At 40.5% G+C, this 20,561-nt stretch overlaps 1 protein-coding gene across 2 annotated transcripts in view; it reads right to left on the reverse strand.

Annotated features, from left to right (window-relative positions):
- LOC132982323 (microtubule-associated tumor suppressor 1 homolog) overlaps nt 1–20,561 on the reverse strand; it is a 68,356-nt gene that overhangs the window by 23,852 nt on the left and 23,943 nt on the right. For both annotated transcript variants that reach the window (XM_061048760.1, XM_061048752.1), the window contains exons 5-7: nt 14,957–15,178; nt 12,060–12,266; nt 10,897–11,064 (exon numbers count right to left, since the gene is read on the reverse strand). In XM_061048760.1, coding sequence (XP_060904743.1) covers nt 10,897–11,064; nt 12,060–12,266; nt 14,957–15,178 — 597 coding nt within the window. The remainder of the gene's footprint in view (nt 1–10,896; nt 11,065–12,059; nt 12,267–14,956; nt 15,179–20,561) is intronic.

Below are 20,561 nucleotides of genomic sequence, written 5' to 3' on the forward strand. Positions count from 1 at the left end.
GATAAAAAATAAATAACTTTATAAAGGGGGCCTTAAAGAATACGATTATATACAAATAAAAATCTAAATTTGTGAAAGAGATAAAAACAAAATAAGTGAACAAATACTTTAGAATAAGAACATGCAATATCTACACCAATTTAATTCAATTTTTTAAAAATATATATATTTTAACTATTGTTTTTTTTTTTTTTTCTATCTATACTTTTGTTTTAATTGCACCCCTGATTCCATACTTCTGAGTATGAAAATGGTATTAAAAATCTATCACAGCCGATTGGAGCAGAAACCTGTGAGCTCACTGCACGGCCAGAGTCTCAGAGTCAGATTAACGCTGGATTACTGGACTGGATGTGTGTTTGCAGGATAAAAAAGTGTGCCAGCACAGCAGGACACACAAGGACACACACACAAGGACACACACACACACACACACACACACACACACACACACACACACACACACACACACACACACACACACACACACACACACACACACACACACACACACACACACACACACACACACACACACACACACACACACACACACACACACACACACACACACACACACACACACACACACACACTGCAGGTTTTCTTATTTATCTCCTTTATCTGCCGTTTTCAGATTTCACAGAAATGGTGTGAATTTAAACAGGATAATTAATTAACAACCAAGAATCATTGACATGAAGTGTTTTCATCTGAAAGACTTAAAACTACGATGACATAGTGCTCAGGATGTCTGTGAGTCCGAGATGACATTCCTTTTGAGGACAATAAAATGTATCATTTCTATTTCTTTGTATTGGACAAAAATACAGTTTTTACTAGAAGACCTTCATACCGATGGATATTATTCTATAACAGACCAAAACAGTATGGGTATCATTTTGTGTTTATGTTTGGAACTGTACCATGTACCCTCTCCACTCAGCTGCAGACTCACAACAACACAACTGGACTGAGATGCAACACGACTACAGAGCTGACGAGAGAGGATAAGCAGCCGCTGATGTTTAAGGTTTGATGGAGGACATGAGCAGAGAGACTTTCACTGAATCAGACTAAAGGGCTGGAAACATGTTGCTGAGGAGAAGGGACAAACATAGATTTGTATCATCGCTACACTGGAGATGCAGCCCCCACATCACCGTCTCCATGGAAACAAGAGCGAGAACATGTCACTGTTCACAAGTGTATACGTCCAGTATTTGACCCGTTTTCATTGAAAACTAGATCATCCTGTCACCTAGCAACAACCTGTGAGTTCTTTTTTCTAACATATCATCCAACAGGACTAAGAAAGAGACACAGCTTAGTGTTTGTACTGTCTTATGAACAAAACTGGATCAACTGTTACTGGTTTCTTTCCAGTATAAAGATGCAAACTGGAGTTTCAAAAGGAGCAGTGAAGAGGTCTTGACACAGCTGTCAGTATTTTAAACAATGTACAATGAAATCTTTATGTAGAAAATAAAAAAAGGGATGTGTTTAATATTAAATGTTGACTAAACAATCAGACAATGGACCCACGCTGTCTTTTGACATCTGTCATTGTAGCAGTTGAATTGTCCTGATGGTTATTTTGTGTTTATTTGTAGTCCTTTTACATGTTTTTGTAGTAATTTTTATGTCTCTTTGTGGTTGTTTATCTTTTCTGTCCTACGCGTCTCTCTTTCTTTTTTGTTGCAGTTTCTACCTCCTTGTATAATGCTGACATCACTTTAGGCTCTCTTTGTAATCCTTTGTGTCTGTTTATGGATATTCATGCACTGTTTTGAGTTCTTTGTGGTTGAGTTGAATTTCTTTGTAGTCATGAGTCCATTTTTTGTCCTTTGGAAACCTGTTATCCTTAAGTACATCTTTACTGTCTTTTCTATTTCTCATTGTGGTGCTTTGTTTTTTTAGTTTTCAGTTCTATTTGTAGTCCTTTGCATCTTTGTAGTTTTTACTTCATCTCTGTGGTTGTGTTGCATCTCTTTGATATCTTGTGCCTCACTGTAGTTGTTTCTGTATCTTTGCAGGACATTGTGTCTCTTTATTCTTTTTTTTTAGTGCATCTTTGTTTTAAGTATATATTTATAGTTGCTTTGCATCTCTTTAGGGTTGTTTGTCGTGTTTTCAAAGACTTCTATTGAGTTCAGCAGCACCTCTGGTCTACAGGCCGCCAGCCTGACACCTCTGGGTCTGTCAGGTCGCAAGATGAGATAAACATCTGTACCATGCTTGATGTGAACTCTGAACACATCCTGCTGGCTGAGTGTTTTCTTTTGTTGGATGTTGACATGTAGCTTTTCCTCATTTGATTTTTGTCCATCTTAAAACAGTGCCAAACACTAATCCATCTAAGAGGTCTTTAAATCCGTCTGCGCTTTAAAAGGTCTAAAGTCTCATTGCTATGCTCTCCCTAGAAAGCCTCTCTCATTTGCATTTTATTTTGGGCCACATTTGAAAGGCTCGCCTCAAATTGACCTGACAGTCAGAAACAAACCCAGTGGCTCCAGATGACCTTATGAATGGGTAACACTGCAGAGGAGAGGGGTTATAAAACTTCTTGCACTTCACTCACTGTGAAGAGCTTTTTCCAATACCATGGATGTTATGTCCCTTTAGCTGCTCTCACTTCCAACAAGCCAGCATTGTTGACCCCATAACGGAGCAGCTGAGACAGAGGTATAAGTCAGCAGAGCTAAAAGGTAAAGGCTAAGCCGTGGAAGTTCCAACACCTCTGTTCTAACATTTTGTTTAGGTTTGGTTTGGTTTAAGTTAAATTTAGATTTTGAAGTTTTTTTTGTAAGGGTAAATAAATTTGGGGGGGGGGGGTGTTGTGAGATGTTTCATGTCATGTGGCTTCTAAGCTTGTACTGGATACCTGAATTTTCCTCAGGATCAATACAGTATCTATAGATACATCCTTCCATCTGCTGTGACATCAATGCTCAGATCATTTCGACCGATTCAACCACCGCCTGTTTGAGTGAAAAACCAAGCAGATTCTGGCCTCAGAGTCATAATGAGGTTTCTAGATCAGACAGCTCTAGAAATGTGGATCAGAGATGTGGATGAAACATAAACAGCACATGTCTGTCCTTGATCGGCAAAGAGAACATCTCTACCTAGTTTCACTAGCATTAGAGTGAACCGCAGCTCAAATCTATGAAACCATTCCAGCAGAATCAGCCCCTAATGCCCTCAAACTGAGGAGAAAAACAGAAACCTCCACATCAGATTAAAGCTTGCACGAGTGGCCAGCCTCAGCTGAACCGCTGTGCGCGTTCCTCTGCAGAGTGTGTGTGTGTGTGTGTGCAGACGTGCACATGTGGTGACTAAAGCCTGCTGTAACCTATATTTCAAAGCGATGGCAGGCAGCAGGGAAGTGGGTCTGTGGAGCTCAGACGGAGCAAACACGCTGCAGCCAAACACGTGCTGCTCGGCTCAGATGGGCCTGCGGGGAATACAGTCAGAGAGGAACATCATGATGGCAGAGTGAGGAGGCTGAGCTGAATAAAAGAAGAGGGAGGAACATGGTTCTGTGAGCAGCGACCACACAAGAAAAAACACAGCCTGCAGAAAGCGAGCTGATTTGTAGATCATTCGCAGCTGAACAAACAAGCGAACCAAGACCTTCAAAGAATAAAGTGGTTTGTCAGATATTAAGAAGGATTTGACAGTAATTGAGCTGAGACACATGTAAGAAATGAATGCTGCTGAGTATAAACCCAGAGGTGTAATGAAGCTGACAAACACACAAGTCAGAACAAACGTCAAGCTGAAGAAAATCTGTCTCCTCTTCTCTGCTCCTTTTAAACAATGCTCCTCTCTCTGGGGTCTCTGTTTAACATCTGCCCCCGCTTCACATGTGAAATACTTTCTACATCTTGTATCCTCACTGATCAGAACTCTGATTAAGTGTCTGGCAGTGGGTGATTTTTGTTGGACTTACTGTAAGCCTCTGACACAGCACGTGTCTGGCAAAACGTCTTAAAAACACTGAATCAGCTTTTCTGAGGGGTTTAAATATTCAGCTCTGGTTCACTGCCTTAGTTTGTTTTCATGTGAGACTGCAGAGCTAGCAAAGCAGCTAAACCAATGCTAACACTGAACACTAATGTTCAATCCATGCACAACAAAACTCTACTGTCACAGCTTCAGTTCTCCCTCTTCAGGACTTAAGGAGATCGTCGGCTGTCGGTCCTGGTTGAAAAGAACTTTGAATCTTTTTAACCTTGATGGTCTCCGCCTCAGATATATCGTAACTAACACATTGTACAAAACCTAAATGAAGCCACTCACAGTTATCAGACCATCAAACACACATTGAGCTGATGTCAATCAGTGTAAACCTGGCTGTTCTAAACATTACAAATACAAAGAGTGAAGAAAGAAAGAAGATCAAACTGACATGGCAGAGAAGGAGAAGAAAACAAACAGAGGACTGGGCCGACAGAAATAAAGAACGACATGCGCAACAATAACATGGGGATGAAGAAAAGCACGAAGAAAACAAAACACTTAGCAGAAGATGAACATGAGGAAGAACAACTAAGAAACAAGAAAATATAAGGATGAGAAGAAGATGAGTTTGGAGAAGAATTTGAGAAACATGCTGGTGGAGAACGACAAGAAAGAGAAGGGAAGAACATGAAGAAGAGGAAGAAGAATCAAAAGGAGAAATGAACGGAATGGGACAAGAAGGAACACGGGGAAACAATGACAAGACAGAAGAAAAAAAAATACTAAGAAGATGAAAAAGGAATTATTGGTACAGTATAAGGAAAGGGTTAACTATGAACGAGACACACAAGGAGAAAATTACTACATGAACTAAATGAAAAAAATGGTGAAGAAGAAAAACAGCTAAAATGAAAATGAAGATGAGAAAGACAAATGCTAAGAAGAGGACAAATATTAAAACATAAAACAAAAATGAAGACAAATACTAAAAACATGAAGAAGACGAGGTTAAAAAAAAAGTAAAAGAAGAAGACAAAGAGAAATTCTAATGTATTTAAGTTAGCTGTTATATTTGTGACAACATGATAAAGTACATGGTGTACTACATGGACAGTGTTCTAACTGAAGTATCGGAAAAGAGGCAGCATGGGTCCTGTTTGTTTAGCTGATCCTCATGACATCATCTCTGTTAGACTTTTCTGAACTGCATAAAGACACAAACATTCAGAGTGACTCAGGAGTGTGTAAAATAAATACAAACATTGACAGTGTTCAAAGACTTCTGCCATGTTACCCAGAATGCTTTGAGAACAGAGAGAAGCCTTTCAATGATGCTTCTATTTCTGGTTTGTGTTTGTGTGCCAGTCACGTGATCGGAGCCCCCATTCGGCGAGGGCATCGCGCCTGTGAAGGAGCCTGCAGCCATGGCGATTCATCACGCCACTGCTCAGGCACTCGTGCAGAAAGCTTACACACACACACACACGTACACACACACACGGACTTGTGTACACACATTAAGACAACTAATGGCCCCATTGTAAGCAGAGACGTGCGTGGCGGCTGTGGAAGCCGGTTTGCATACTATACTGAAAGCCCCCACAGTGGAGGAGAGACGGAGGCAACAATGGCCGCCAACGCCGTGCAGGAAAACAGGAGGAGGAGGAGGGGGAGTGGGGGGGGGGGGGGGGGGGGTGAGAAGATGAGGTGGCGTTTGAAGAAGAAGCTTTTTAAATAAATTTTTTAAAAAAAGGCCAAGAAAGCAGAATGTTACGCTTTATTTAAAGGCAGCCACACCCATCAGAAGATTTCAAGGAGGGTAGTATTGAGTAAGTAATCATTTGTAAAAGGTGTAAAAAGCACCCCCAAAAAAATCAAGTACTTTATTTTGGTAGGGCAGACGGATGCACGAGGCGCAGCTCGGTAGTTTTCACAGCACCATCCTGCTCATTTTGCTGCACAAAATTGAAGACAGCATCATTGTAATTTTTTTTTTTTTTCTCTCAGATTTTTCCTCAAAACAAAAAGGGACAGCTATTAAAGAAAACATTACAAACATTATACTTTCAGAATTAGTCTTTAAAAACAAATTTCTCCTCTACCAGGGTGTGGTAGCCTCCCATTTAAACCCCACCCTGCCACGTGTATCTATGGAGGACGAGGGAAGGTGTTTGGAAGATGAACTGGGGAAAGATGATGGATGGATGAGAGGGGTTGGTGTAAATGGGTCAGCATGAACCTTCGTTTTGATCAACATGTGAAAAGATGGATGTGTTTAGAAAATTAAACTACTGATGGTTGGATTGAAGATGGGAGGATTATGGAGGTGTTGGGGAAACATCCAGACCTGCGTGGAACACCATGGTGTTCTTCCTGCATCCTGACAGCAGCTGCAGGTTTCGGAAAAGTCCTTTGGCCGTGAGCTTCACGTGGAAGTTGGACAGCGACAGTCTAGGAGACCATAACATCGTCTCTGATTGTAATCCAAAACTCTTCACAACGTGGGTTTTTGGTGCGTAAAAAACTTGAGATTTCAGCTCTTTCTCTGCTCCTTCCACAAGAACCCAGGGATGAAGGAAACGACAGTGTGACTTCTTTTGGTCAGGATTCCCACTGTTGCCACTCTCACTGGCAGGAAATGATATCCAATATATCACAACACACCGGTAGTGGTCTTGAACAAAAATGAGACACAATATTTCCTGAAGTCTTAACTCTTTGGGATATGAAAATGTTCCACTGTTCTTTCACCAGCGATATTACTTCCGTATAAGAAAGAGAGAGAAACGGTCTTAGAGGTTGTTGCGGTTGAAATTCCTGCTTCACATCTCCAAGAAATCCTCGAGAAAGTCAGGAAAAAAAAAAGGGACAAAAACTGGATTTTAAATCAAATTTTTAACTCGAGGGAGATAAATGAAAGCGTTAAATAAACAAAAAAGGGGGGGAGTCCATCAAGCTGCTCAAAGAGTGGGAAACAAAAAAAAAAGAAAAGACAGTTTCTGTTGATGCAAATAGAAGAAGAAGAAGAGAAAATGGCGCCAAAAAAGCTGCGTGCTTCCCCGTCGACCAAGTGGTAGTAAATCATCCAACGGTAAAGATGGAGGGAAATAAGAGAGAGGTCGTACTGTGAGGGAGGGAGGGGCGAGAGAAAACCATGGACACTGCTGATGATAAGTCCTCCCTCTCTGCCGTTACACACATCTGCGAGATGTGTGTGCGTTTGAGTGCTGTTACACAAACACACAAAGACATGCATCTACACACTCCCTCTATGTCACTGCCGCACACACAAACACACACGCTCTCACACACACAGAAAGGCAGGGAGGGAGAGAGGGAGGGAGGGATGCTGCAGGGGAGGAGGAGGAGGGGGAGTGGGTGGGATTTAAATAATCTCCCTCCCTCTATCTTCTTCACTCACAGCCTCTCACTCGCTCTCTCTCTCTCTCTCTCCATCATCAGCTCCCTCGCTCAGCCTGCTCTGAGTCCATGTAAACAGGAGAGAGAGAGAGAGTCAAAGATGAATCATGTCAAGGTTAGATGTGATGAAAGGACCCCGATGAAGAAGAAATCCTGCAAGGGTGGGAGGAGCCACACACACACACACACACACACACACACACACACACACACACACACACACACACACACACACACACACACACACACACACACACACACACACACACACACACACACACACACACACACACACACACACACACACACACACACACACACACACACACACACACACACACACACACACACACACACACACACACACACACACACACACACACACACACACACACACACACACACACACACACACACACACACACACACACACACACACACGTCTGCTTCATCCCTCAGTGGCAGGTGTCGTATTGAAGCTAGTCATCTAAACACATGCGCTCAGTGAAAAGATGTCTTTGTTTTACACAAAGAGCTAATCTGTTCTTCTTAAGCTCATTCTTTTTTTTTGTATTTTATAACTGACTGCTGCAGAGGAAGTTCATTTTTATTTCTCTTGTTCTGTTGTTTCATTGTAACATACTGTCTTACATCCAGGGTTTCAACAACATTTGTATTTCTCTCCACATGTGTGCAGTCAGTCTTTGAGGTTCCTCTTAATAACACACAAGCCCGACAACAATCCTCAATCCTTTTTAAAAACATTATTAAAGCTGTGTTTGCTTTTCATTTATATTACAATTTATTGACAGGAGTTTGTTATAATGTAATAATTCATATATTTAAACCTAATATGAGACAACTTTCATTATGTACGATGGGACGCAAGTTTATTTAAAGACATTTTAGACACAGAAATACATTTTTAAAAAACTAGACATTAACAACTCAAATGGCATTTTAAAACTATAAAACTAAAAGTAGTAAGAATAAAAAGAATGTGTAAAGCTGCAGTAAACAGCATTGGTTTGAGCACTAGTTAAAATGAGCTAATGTTTTAGCTCATCGAGCGTCAGGAGACAGCTTCTCCTTCATGTCACTTCCTAAATTGTGACATATAGTGCTCTGGTGTCAAATGAATAATTAAGCTTCAGTTTTGTTTTTAGAAGAGAGGGAGGTTTCATTAGTTAAAATAAGCAAAGGCCTTTCTGCTGATGTAGTTTATGTTAAAATAGATATCATGAGTAGCTCCTGGGACTAAAAGTTTTCACACGGCTCAAATCGTACTGCGTTCTCTGTTGTGTACACATTTAGGTTTTACTGGGTATGGTGTTGGTTTAGAAAAATGTGTCTGAATAGCTTCAATCGTTAAATAACATCTAATCAGAAATCTGAACTTTAATTCAGACTTTTAAAAGCTAAATCTCAGAGACAACACATAAATATTTGTCCCAGAGTTTAAAGACTATTCATGGGACAATCAGAGTGGTGTATGTTTGTGTTTTTATGTGCATATGTGTGAGTCAAGTCAATAAAGTTCATGTTAAAGAGAGACGAGAAGAGTTCAAGAAAGCCACTGGGGCCCTCGCTGCTAACCACTGTCGCCTGAGGGTTGCTGCGGTGTGTGTGAATGACAGAGGGAGGAGCATGAATCAAATGCATGTGTGGGGTTTCTGATGTGTGGCGCTTATGTGAATGTGTGTGTGTGTGTGTGTGTGTGTGTGTGTGTGTGTGTGTGTGTGTGTGTGTGTGTGTGTGTGTGTGTGGCCATGACAGCATGACTGAGCGCTGGCTCCATGCGGTCCTTAAAGGAACTTCTTCCAGGACCAGCCTCCGAGACAGAGCCACCACATGGAGGGAGGGGGGTTGTGTCCACTGGGCCCAGCTTCACATGGTCTACATGTAGGACACCAGCAATACTTCATAGAAGATGTGATTCCTATGTCAGGACATGTTTTTGTTTCTTTGTTTTTCTTAACTCAACTCTAAAAGGTGTCTCAAGAGCTGTTGTGGCTGTGTGATGTTTAAAGTATATTTAAACATGTTTAACATAAATTAGTTCATCTGTACAATGAGACTGGTAGTCTGTTGGTATTCATTGACTTCCTGTTGAGAGGTGTCTGTCAAATAGAAGTGTATGTAAGTCCTTAAATATTTGCCAAGCAGGTGACATGAGGCTTCTCCATTTTTACTTTGTCTCAAATGACCTTACTTCACATAACTGACTTCTAAAGGTTTTTCAATTCCAGCTTTTATTCTCCAATATGGACAGAGATACCCGGACTTGAGTGTTGGCCACCTTACAGTATCTTTCTGATTACTTGTGCATCTAAAAAAACTACAGATGATATTTGTAGAAAAACACTACCCCCCTTTATTTATGAACTCCCGGCAGTTTGAAGCAATTCTAGGACGGACAATCCTTTCATTTTCTAGAATTGAAAATATCTATTGGGTTTGGTCTAGTTAAAGGCTTTATATGCGATTTTTTCATCCAGCAGATGTCGCCCTTGAGCACCAGCATGAAACCAAAACAATTCATTGTTGTGTTAGCATGCTAATGCTAGCTCGTATCTTCACACTGCATGTAAATTTACCTGAAATGAGCGTGATCTAGAAACACAGTTAATCAGTGAGTACAGTATGTTATTCTTCTTTTCTCTAGTCCCTCAATTAAACAACTTTTATACACGAGGGGAGGAGTCAGCCGGCCGTCCTGGCGATGTAAACAAACTGAAGATAGGACTCTGAAAACTCTGAAAACATCACAGACTGTGGGACTCGGGTGTTACACCCATTGTAGACAGTCATGACTCACAGAGTTATTTTCAGAGGATATACTTGATTTATATTATATTTAAGTGTGAAAAATCACATATAAAGCTTTTAAGGGAGGTGGGTGTGTGGAAGAGTATGCAGAGTCTTAGATTTAAAAAATACTGATGCTGAGGAAATCAAAGATGATGGATGACACGTCAGAGTCCAAGAGTATGGTCAGATTGCAATCCCGCAGTAACAGCAATGTAACAAATCTCTGCTATTACTGTGCATCTTTGTTTCTTTTCATATTGATTTAGCGTTATATTGGTGTCCCAGTCTGTGATTTCACGTTTCACGTTACAGCGTTGCAGAAACACTACGTGTAAAACAACATCACACAAACAGCGCTGTTGTGGGACAACGAGGTGGGAATACTGGTTCTTATGAGACACTGAAGGGACAAATCATTCCAACACCTTATTGAAAATCAGAACCAATAAGAATGTCACAAGAAGAGAAAGAAAGAAAGAAATGTAATTCTCAACAGCTTGAGGTGATTTGACTGAAGTTGCTCCCACACACATCAAAGTTCACACATCACACACAGCCGCTGTGATAACGCTGGAAGGTTTCCATGGCAACAGTTGCCAAAAATCCTGGGATTACTGCCGACACACCTGATGCACTTTACACACAAACATCTCTCCTCGCCAAAACACACAAACATTTCATATCCTCTTGTTCCCTCACCTGTGCTGTTCAGTCGACTGAGCCTCGCAGAGCCCCTCCTCTGCAAGGGATTCTGGGATGCCTGCTTCACGAGCGATTGCCCGGCGGCAGGAGGCGTCTTGGCTGCCGTTTGATTGGTGGCTGACGTCTTTGCCGTGATGTAGTTGGTGACAGACGGGGCCTTCAGACCTGGAGAGAGGATGCAGAAGAAGTCAAAGTCCATCGTATAAGTTCTACAGAGGGGCTTGTCACTTTGAAATGAAGGCAACACTTAGCTGGATCTTCTTAACTAAGACAGATACTTGAAGTCAGAGAAACCGGATCACGACCAAGAAGTTGTTGTCCATCTTTTTATCATCGACCGTCTTTCCCTTGTTCTCTGCTATATTTTGTTATTGCACTCATCCAGTGTGTATTATCCAGTTTGTGACCCAGACAAGAGGCAACATACAACAGCTGTCTTGTTTTCCCTCCAATGCAAAGTACTCAAGTCAAATGTTTTTAGAATCTAACCTGCTATCCAGTTTAGAAATGAAAGGGAAATTACAAAGTTGTTCACAGCTTTAAAACATTAAACTCTCATTCTGTTCCATTTTAAAAACACACAGTTAGATAGTATAACAAATCTTCACTGCTGTATAAGAACACTTATTATTCATTATATTAAAACAACCGAGAAGAGCATTACAACTTTATAAATGTATGTAATACTTCTTATTGCACAGACAATTCCATTTCATCTCTGCAGGATTAAAATCCTGTTGAGTTTTAATCATAACATAAAGCAGCACACCCTGTGGTAACCATTTAAGTGCAATTAGTAATCACACCATGTTCATTTCTATAGCAGTAAAAGGTCTTAGTGTTTTAAATATAGTTTTAATTTTCTATTTTTATTTTTATTATGGTTGGTAATATTTATTCTCTTTGACTGTTGAGCTGCTGTGACTGATGAGTGAATTCTGCAGAGTTTATCTTAATCAAACATCTGACCAGCTCCACTTTAATGAGGAGTGTTTAAAGTCTCTTTAAAACCTAATGAGTCAGCCAAAAAAGAAATCACTGGAATTTCCTTTTATAAAAGCAATACAAACAATTGATTCTTAAATAATACTAAAAGAATAAAAAGTCAACAGTGTGAAATGTAGATGTGCTTTGTTGTGAAGGATATTTATGTGGCTCACCTGTAGCAGGGGACCTGGCCTGCAGAGACAGAGCTCTGCTCCTCATGGCAGGAAGTTTTAGAGCTGCAGTGACTCCACTGTTTGTACTGGGAGCTGCTTCACTGGGAGTACTGGTGCTGGTGGAGACGAGGGGCTTTGCTGCACTCTGGCTGCCCTCAGGGAGAGTGCTCCTGCTGGGTCGCTCATCTGGCTTTGTCCCTGTTGGTCCTGGAAGAATGAAGAAAGAGGAAACATAAATTTTTTACAAAACCCAAGACCATGGGTTTGCTGTTTGATGGGTCATCGTTTTTGAAACGTCAGGTTAACAAGCAACCCATGACAGGTAGGCAAAACATTGATATTGTTATGGAGCATAGTATACTGTCTCTAATGGTAAAATGTAGATCATTTTGAAAAATGTTGATGTCCAGGCCGAGAGGAAGGAGCACATTCCTCATTATCATCATTTTGTGTGTGTCTGTCGTTTGCCCAAATATATTTCTGTTTCAGCCGACAAACCTGCATCCTGGTTGTTGATCCTTTTTTTCTCCACTAACACTACCTACCATCCAGAAGCACAACAACGTACAAAAAAGCCTTTAACTATGTATCTATATTCTATTCATATAATTCCTATTTCCCCGTTAATTGGTTTCGTAATTCCCCTTTATATAATCTCACAGGGTTTTTTCCACATTAACATTCCTTTTAAAGATTCACTTATTTTTATGACACTCATATGACTCCATTTATAATCAGCCAGGCCGGGCTCTAAATAGAAAAATGTGTGGTAATGTTATTAGGTGATATCATATATACATATACATATATACATATAAGCATGCAGTACAGAGTGGAACACTGTGACTGGAATTTATATAATGGAACTGAAATCAAAGAATTTTCATGACCGTAAATCAAGTAAAACTTTTTTTCCCGCCTTCCTCTTTTCTTGTTTAAGTGTTCCTTTTTTTTTTCCTGCATCCAGTTGTTTGTATGTGTAGTGTAAGAGTCTGATTCATCCTGACTTATATCTCTGTGCTTCATTCTGCTGCTAGCTTCACTTCAGTAATCCAGTATAACATCAGATCAGACTAACTCTCAAAGACGTTAAACAGCAGGTGAAAAGTTTAGGCTACTTAGCAAGACAAACATCTCCAAGCTCTCTCAGAACCAAACATTGGGTTTCCATGGTAACAATATATTCAGTCCCAAAGAGTGGCAGAGAAAGGGCCTTTTTCTTACAGATCAAAATAAATTTTCAGAAGTATTGTTTTTCTAAAAAAGAAAAAAGAAAAAAAAAAAAAGGAAAGTAAAAAAGTTTAAAAATATATATTTAAAAAAAAAAAATTTTTATGTTTACCTGGCCCGTGTTACACTCTAAAGAACAGGTATAAACATGTTTACAGAGTTGTGTGCAGGTTCTTTAAAATATTATATTAAATACATAAAACAGGTGGTGTGTGATCTAAAGTAATGTGACCAGATTAAAAACTACACCATTTGATCAAATATTGAAATCAGATGGTTTTACTTATTCGGATAATATCAGTTAACCCAATCATGCCTTTTATTTGCATAAAAGCTCCAGTTTGTGTTTAAACTTAATCCCAGCAGAGGGCCGGATGTTGTGGATGTTGGCGCCCCCTGTGGACAAAAGTATGTAGTCTCCACTCCCATTACGAGCACTTGTAATTTGGTAGTCCTTTTCTGGATCATAAAATGCAGCAACTGGAGTGCAGTGTTAAAACTGAAGCTTCTGATGGCGTTGTTTGAATATGTTTTCTGCAGCTGCTCATTCCTGATGTTATCATGCATAAGGATCATTGTTATGACATGCTACGCTGTTCAACAACAAGCCTCAACACACGTGGTTTACCTGATGTGATATCGGAATAACAAGTGAAACATTTCAAAAAAGCAAGTTGTGTTATTAGAGCAGCTTTAAAAACTGGCAGTGCCCGATGTACGGAGGCTGTTGTCCTCCCACATGTCATTCCCCACTCCCTGATTTCTGACTGTATCCACTGTCCAAAAATAAACCTTTTTTAAAAACTAAGAAAGTGTACTGCTGGTGAATATTGTCAAAGAGCAGAAACACACAAGAAACACAGCTGGCAGCAGAAAAGAGAAGAGAGGAGAGGTGTGTGGGTGGGTGTGAAGATAAGAGAACAAAAGGGCAGTAAGAAGTGACACGTGTTAAACTTTCAGAAATGCTTGTTTTGACTCGTACAGATTTTTTAGTTTTGGTTCAAACTTACTATGATAATAATGAGATATAATAGATTAAAGACAGATCATTTCTACACACACACACACACACACACACACACACACACACACACACACACACACACACACACACACACACACACACACACACACACACACACACACACACACACACACACACACACACACACACACACACACACACACACACACACACACACACACACACACACACACACACACACACACACACACACAGTATTCTGAATCCTGACTAGATGTGCTCCTTGACCTCCACAGAGGAAGTGGGCAGATTTCTGTGCATGCATGATCACGCACACACACATAGAAACACAGACACACAAACAGACACACACACACACACACACACACTCTCTGAAATCTCACAGGGCGTGCAGAGAGGATCTGACTGTATATTTCCCTCCAACAGCCTGTTTTTACAAGAGTCTTTATCAATGTCAGAGGACTGTTCATGTGGGACTGTGTGTGTGTGTGTGTGTGTGTGTGTGTGTGACTCACACACAGTGGAACAAGAGGGAAGTTAAGTCAGCAGGGAAAGGGAAACCACACCAAAGAAAACCTCCTCCAATGATACAATGTGTGTGTGTGTGCATGTGTGCATGTGTGTGCGTGTGTTCTTATACACACATTTCCCACCGCCTCACCTTTCGTGCCTCCATTGTTCTCGTTGCTTCCCAGTGAGGAGGAGCTGAGACTTGTTGTTAATCCTTTAACAGGAAGTTTTGATGCGGTGGTCGGTGCGGCAGGTCTGCCACCCGTCCCCGACGCTGGCTGCTGATTGGTTGTCGGTTTGTAGTTGGACGTAGTGGGACTAGGGGAAGCTGCTGTGGATGCTTTCTCTGCTACTGTGCGAGGTTTGGGGAGACCTGAGAGAGAGGAGGTAAAAACAGGAAATATTAACTTCAATCCCCTTTACAGAAACCACACACAGGGATGTCATTTGTTTATCCATCTATCAGGATGATGGCTGATGCTCAGCTTGAACCCAACTGCTGATTTCTTAAAAGGACAGGGATGATCTATTTGTTTGTGTGGTGTACTCCCAAGTAACATAACAAGAATATGTTAGCCAACATCTAACGACAAAGTTCTGTTTGACGATGTGGGTAAGAGCTTAAATGCTCGCCATGTGCTTATTTTTGCAAACGAGCCGACATCGCAGCACGGACACCCTCTTTAGTGTTCCTTCAGCTCACCTGAAGCTGCACAATAGTTAAATACAAGTCATGTTGAGTTTGTTACATGTTCACGCCTTTTACCTGTCACTAATGCTTGACTGTGACTTTCTAGCCCCAACGACAAACACAAAGTGACTTAGTGCTAAGTCACTGTACTCCTTGAGATCAGGATAGTGTAACTTCCTGGTTTCACAATAAAAGCATCTTAATGTCGAGACAACAGGAGCAGCAAGACCCAAACACACAGCTACATTGTATGGCTACTGTCGTTTCTGTACCTGTGTTACTGTGAGTGAAGGAAGAAGTAAACTTCAACTTAAACTCTCAACTCTTTCTGTTTCATACTCTAGAGGATTTGGCCTTACTGAGTGAATCTAGTCACAAAAAAAACTTTCAACCAGCAATCAGCGATTTGCTCAGTTACATTCTTTGGACAAAATAAATCAAATTATAAGACCTCCGAGTGAACATTTTTCTACTGATGAAAAAATCTATGTTTTTTTAACAGAAACTTTGATTTATGTTGATCACAATCACACACAGAAATTGTGTTTTTTGTTTTTTGAAGTTGTATCCCATATAATACAGTCTGCTCTCTCTTTACAAGGTCTCAGATACTTTTTGATAACATCACACAGCCCATAAAGAAATCTAATGTGTTGAAATTGCATCCATGCATAGTTTGGATATTACACAGCCCTGTGAAACGACTTCAGAGAAATGCCGATACAATCATCATTCCTGACATTGACGCATGAAAAAAAAAAGTTCTCACTGGGCTGAACCTTTCTGAAAAAATAACTGAATATAGTGTATTTAAACATTCATGTATAAAAGAAGAAAATAAAACCTTTGCTGAAACCATGAGGATGTGAAAATTTTTCAGGAACATGTGGCTCTTCTCCAGTTGTTGAAATGTGGAGTATGACTCTGAATCACACATTCCTCTCTAAAACCAAAGGAGGTTTAATTCCTATGAGAGCTGTGACGTCGTCCTCTTCACACCAGAAGAGGGACACGAGGAGCTTAGGATCTGTGTGTGCGTGTGTGTGCAGAAAGAGCTTTTGAGTTGAGCATGTGAGGTGAAGACAAAAAAAAAGTATCAGTGAGGGACATGAAATAAAAGATTTAGAGCAAGCATCTTTTATATCTCAACCATCTTTCACCAGCTTTTCATCCCACAGCCTTTACAACAAATACATATTTCATTTCTGCAGCTATACGAACAACAATTATTGACTGTGTAACAGTTCATTCAAGTCATATTTATTGACTTTCAAACATGCCTTCCAACGCATAGAACTTACTACTCGTGCTTGTTTTATGTTTTTTACAGATTCGAACTTGCAACCTGATCTCCAGCTGAGCAGGGAGGTCCAGACAGTCCTACTTGTCTTCATACATCATTATTGCTACCATGCATAGAAAAAAAGTGCAACATGATTTTCTTCTTGTCTTAAAGTTATGATGAGAAGTCCATCGATGGACATGAACACTGTCTTAACTGGATGCAATGAGAGGGAGCATCCGTTTCCAAAGTTTCCTCACCAGATGTAAGGGGTAAGTGTTGAGTAGAAACCCTTTCCCTACTGACACTGTTACTTTTGTGACGACCCCTGACTGTGTCAGCGCTCCTCCTGCTGTCGATTCCCTGACTCCTGCTTGTCTAAGTTTCAATAAATTATTCTTAAAATCACTTTAAAACTTTGTGGTCTCCCTCCTCGTTCAGCTCACTGAGCCTGGGCTGTGACACTTGTGTTTAATAGCGCTGAATCATCATTTTTTTTACTCAATTATTTTAACCGTACCTCCTCAATTAGCTGCAAAGACTTAAATATAGTTACAGTAGAGCTTAAAGTTTCAGGTGGTATTGTTTCTGTCAGGATGTGGAATACAAGCTACCTCATTTATTCAATCATTGTATTCCTCTGAATACACATCGACTGGTGCTGAGTTACAGATGACAAGAGAGCAGATACAAAAACTATCATAGGAAAAGGTTAGGAGTAGCTGCAATGTAATAAAACATGGGTAAAAGAAGAAAAAAGTAAGTTATTGGTCTGATGTATTGTGTATACATTTTAAATTGAAATATCACAACATGTGAAACATTTCATGTTGGAGGTCTGTCTTTTACTTGACTGGTCACATGTGGAGTCTGATCATTACTGACAGCTGATAGGTGCATGGTGTTTAATGAATATTTAATGGATATAGAGTGGAGAGTGTCTGATGTTACATAATGTGACATAACATCAGGTTACATCACCTGCTGTTTCAAAACACTTGTTTTTTCTCTCCAGATAATCTAAGAGCACACCTGGAGGTTACCGTCCCCCCAACAGCAGTAGCCCATAATAAATTATTTATTTGGAAAAAATGTAGAACCAGGTCCTTATGGAACCGGGGTTAGATCCCTTCAGATGACCATTTCCTTGTTGGGGGGGTACTAATAAAATGGCTGGTCTTCCTCCATGTCTTACGTACTGTACTGTATATTCAGTTTTCTCCGCACACTTTTGTTGGTAGACCTGGAGAGAGTTTATCAATCCATTTTTCTCATAAAAGAGAGAAACACAGCACCTACAGTAAACAGCAGAATAATATTTGCACGCCCCATGTACAGAGGCTATTGCCCTCGAAGTGGGCGGTCCGGGTTTGATTCCCAGCCATGTCCCCTTTCTTGCATGTCATTCCCTTCTGAATCTCTCCCCGATTTAATTACAAAAAAAACAACAGATAGGACTGATGATTTTTTTTGTTGTTGTAAATTGATGTTGAAACAAAAAGGTTATCTTCTGCTAAAAAAAAGTTTTTGACCGACCAGACAGACCTAAAGATCAGACACATGTATGACAGATGGACTACATGTGAACTGAATACTTCACATACAAGTAAGACTTCAGCATTGACAGGACCTCCAATCACAGCTCCTCTATCTGAAACATGCACAGGCATATCATCTAATATTAGACATTAGAAATAAATCTTCACACTATTTTTAAAGCTGAGTGGAGGAGGTACCTACAGGACCACATTTAGTCCAAACAATATACTGAGTAAATACACAAGCTACTACCCCCTCCTCATTCATCAACTGTGCTAATTTTAATCATTTACACATATTTAAGGGCTCTAAAAGAAGTGTAGGCACAAAGGTTTGGAAATGGTATGGAGCCACTGCATGGAAATCTTTAGAAGGAAATACCCCCAATCAAAATACAGCCACAATTATTTTTATTTTTTTGCAGCTGACAGGTTCAGATTGTTATTCTGAGTGTCTGTCAATGTTACAGAAAGTATAAAAAAAACATTTTGTTGAGTCACTATGGGTTTCTTTAAGGCCAAATCACAGTGGGCTACTGTTGCTCAGATGGTAGTCAGTCATCTCATTACCAGAAGGTTTGGGGTTCAATCCCCAGCTCCTGCAGCTACATGTCCGATGTGTCCTTGAGTAAGACACTTTAACCCCCTGTAGCATATGAATGTATATAAATGCGATTCATTACCTCTGATGGTCACTACTATCAGTGTGTGAATGTGTAAGTGTGACCTGCCGTGTAAAGGCGCTTCAAGTAGTCAGAAGACTAGAAAATACAAGTCCATTTACCATTATATCACTCTGTCCTCAGCTACCAGGTTCCATTGATGAAAACATAACTTTACCCCTCAGATCACCAAACTTGTTTGTGTTGTTTTGGTCAGTTTGACTGTTGTGTTATTTTGTGACTGTGGAGTTCTCAAAGCTTAGTTCAGATCTACAGAGAAGAGGATATGTACTAAACACAAAAACATGAAAAGAAGACAAACACAAGTTTTGACAAAGTAGATCAGCTACTGCTGTATTCTGTGGCATACATTTCTGCTTCTACCAATGGAGTCAGGTGATGTTGAAAAGAGGAATGAAAAGGCTGTTACTGGTTTAACATAAAATCTCACACCTCAATTTAAAGGTGCATCTCTTACGGGATCCTCTCTGTACTGTAGTCACACACTTAAAACAGCAATATGAGCCTGTCAGTGACAACAACAAGCACTTTGATAGGTACATGAAGTTGAATGCATTTCAATCATTTAGACCCCAAGACTTAAGAATAAGGCAAAGGTTTGAAATACTGGGGGCTTTGTATGTTTACAGCCAACAATTTGCTGTTATTTGAATCTCATTGTGCTGCTACGACCTTGTTTATCCCCAGAGATCATTAAAGTTTCAATCAGATTTGACCTCCACTCTCTAAAATCTTGAGTTCTGTGTGGCAAAGAGAGGAGGGGGAGTCAGAAAGCACAAAGAACTGTGAAGAAAAGAGGGCTTGTTTTAAAAAGAGAGGGAAAAGAGATTACATGTGTTCACCGCAATTACATTACCTCACATTAACACACACACACACACACACACTCACGCACACGCTCAAACACACAGTCTTTGTTGGTGGAGGTAGAACAGCAGTAAAACTTGTACTGTGAAGGCAGCTAGCAGGAAACATCTGGCTTCGTTTGGTTTCAGTTCTGATGAAAAGCCAGCAGCTGGAGTCTCTTACCTTCGATACATTATTAGGTAAGAGCTCACTGCCTCGTGCATCACACACACACACACACACACACACACACACACACACACACACACACACACACACACACACACACACACACACACACACACACACACACACACACACACACACACACACACACACACACACACACACACACACACACACACACACACACACACACACACACACACACACACACACACACACACACACACACACACACACACACACACACACACACACACACACACACACACACACACACACACACACACACACACACAGTTTCCCGACTACCCTGCTCTCTGCCTTTAAATGACCACATTCCTTTTGTTATCCAGGACTTTTGCTGCATTCATGTGGTGTCGGACACATCGGGAAAAAAACAGTTTCCGAGTTGGAAAATGCACATGAACGCCTGCTCAAGTCGAGACAACAACTCGGAAACTCGGGAAAGAATTAGGCGCCCGACTTGCCCAGTTGACGTCATAGTCATCATCAACATGGGGGGGGGTAAA

The sequence above is a fragment of the Labrus mixtus genome, chromosome 2 (assembly GCF_963584025.1).
Source record: "Labrus mixtus chromosome 2, fLabMix1.1, whole genome shotgun sequence".
NCBI lineage: Eukaryota > Metazoa > Chordata > Actinopteri > Labriformes > Labridae > Labrus > Labrus mixtus.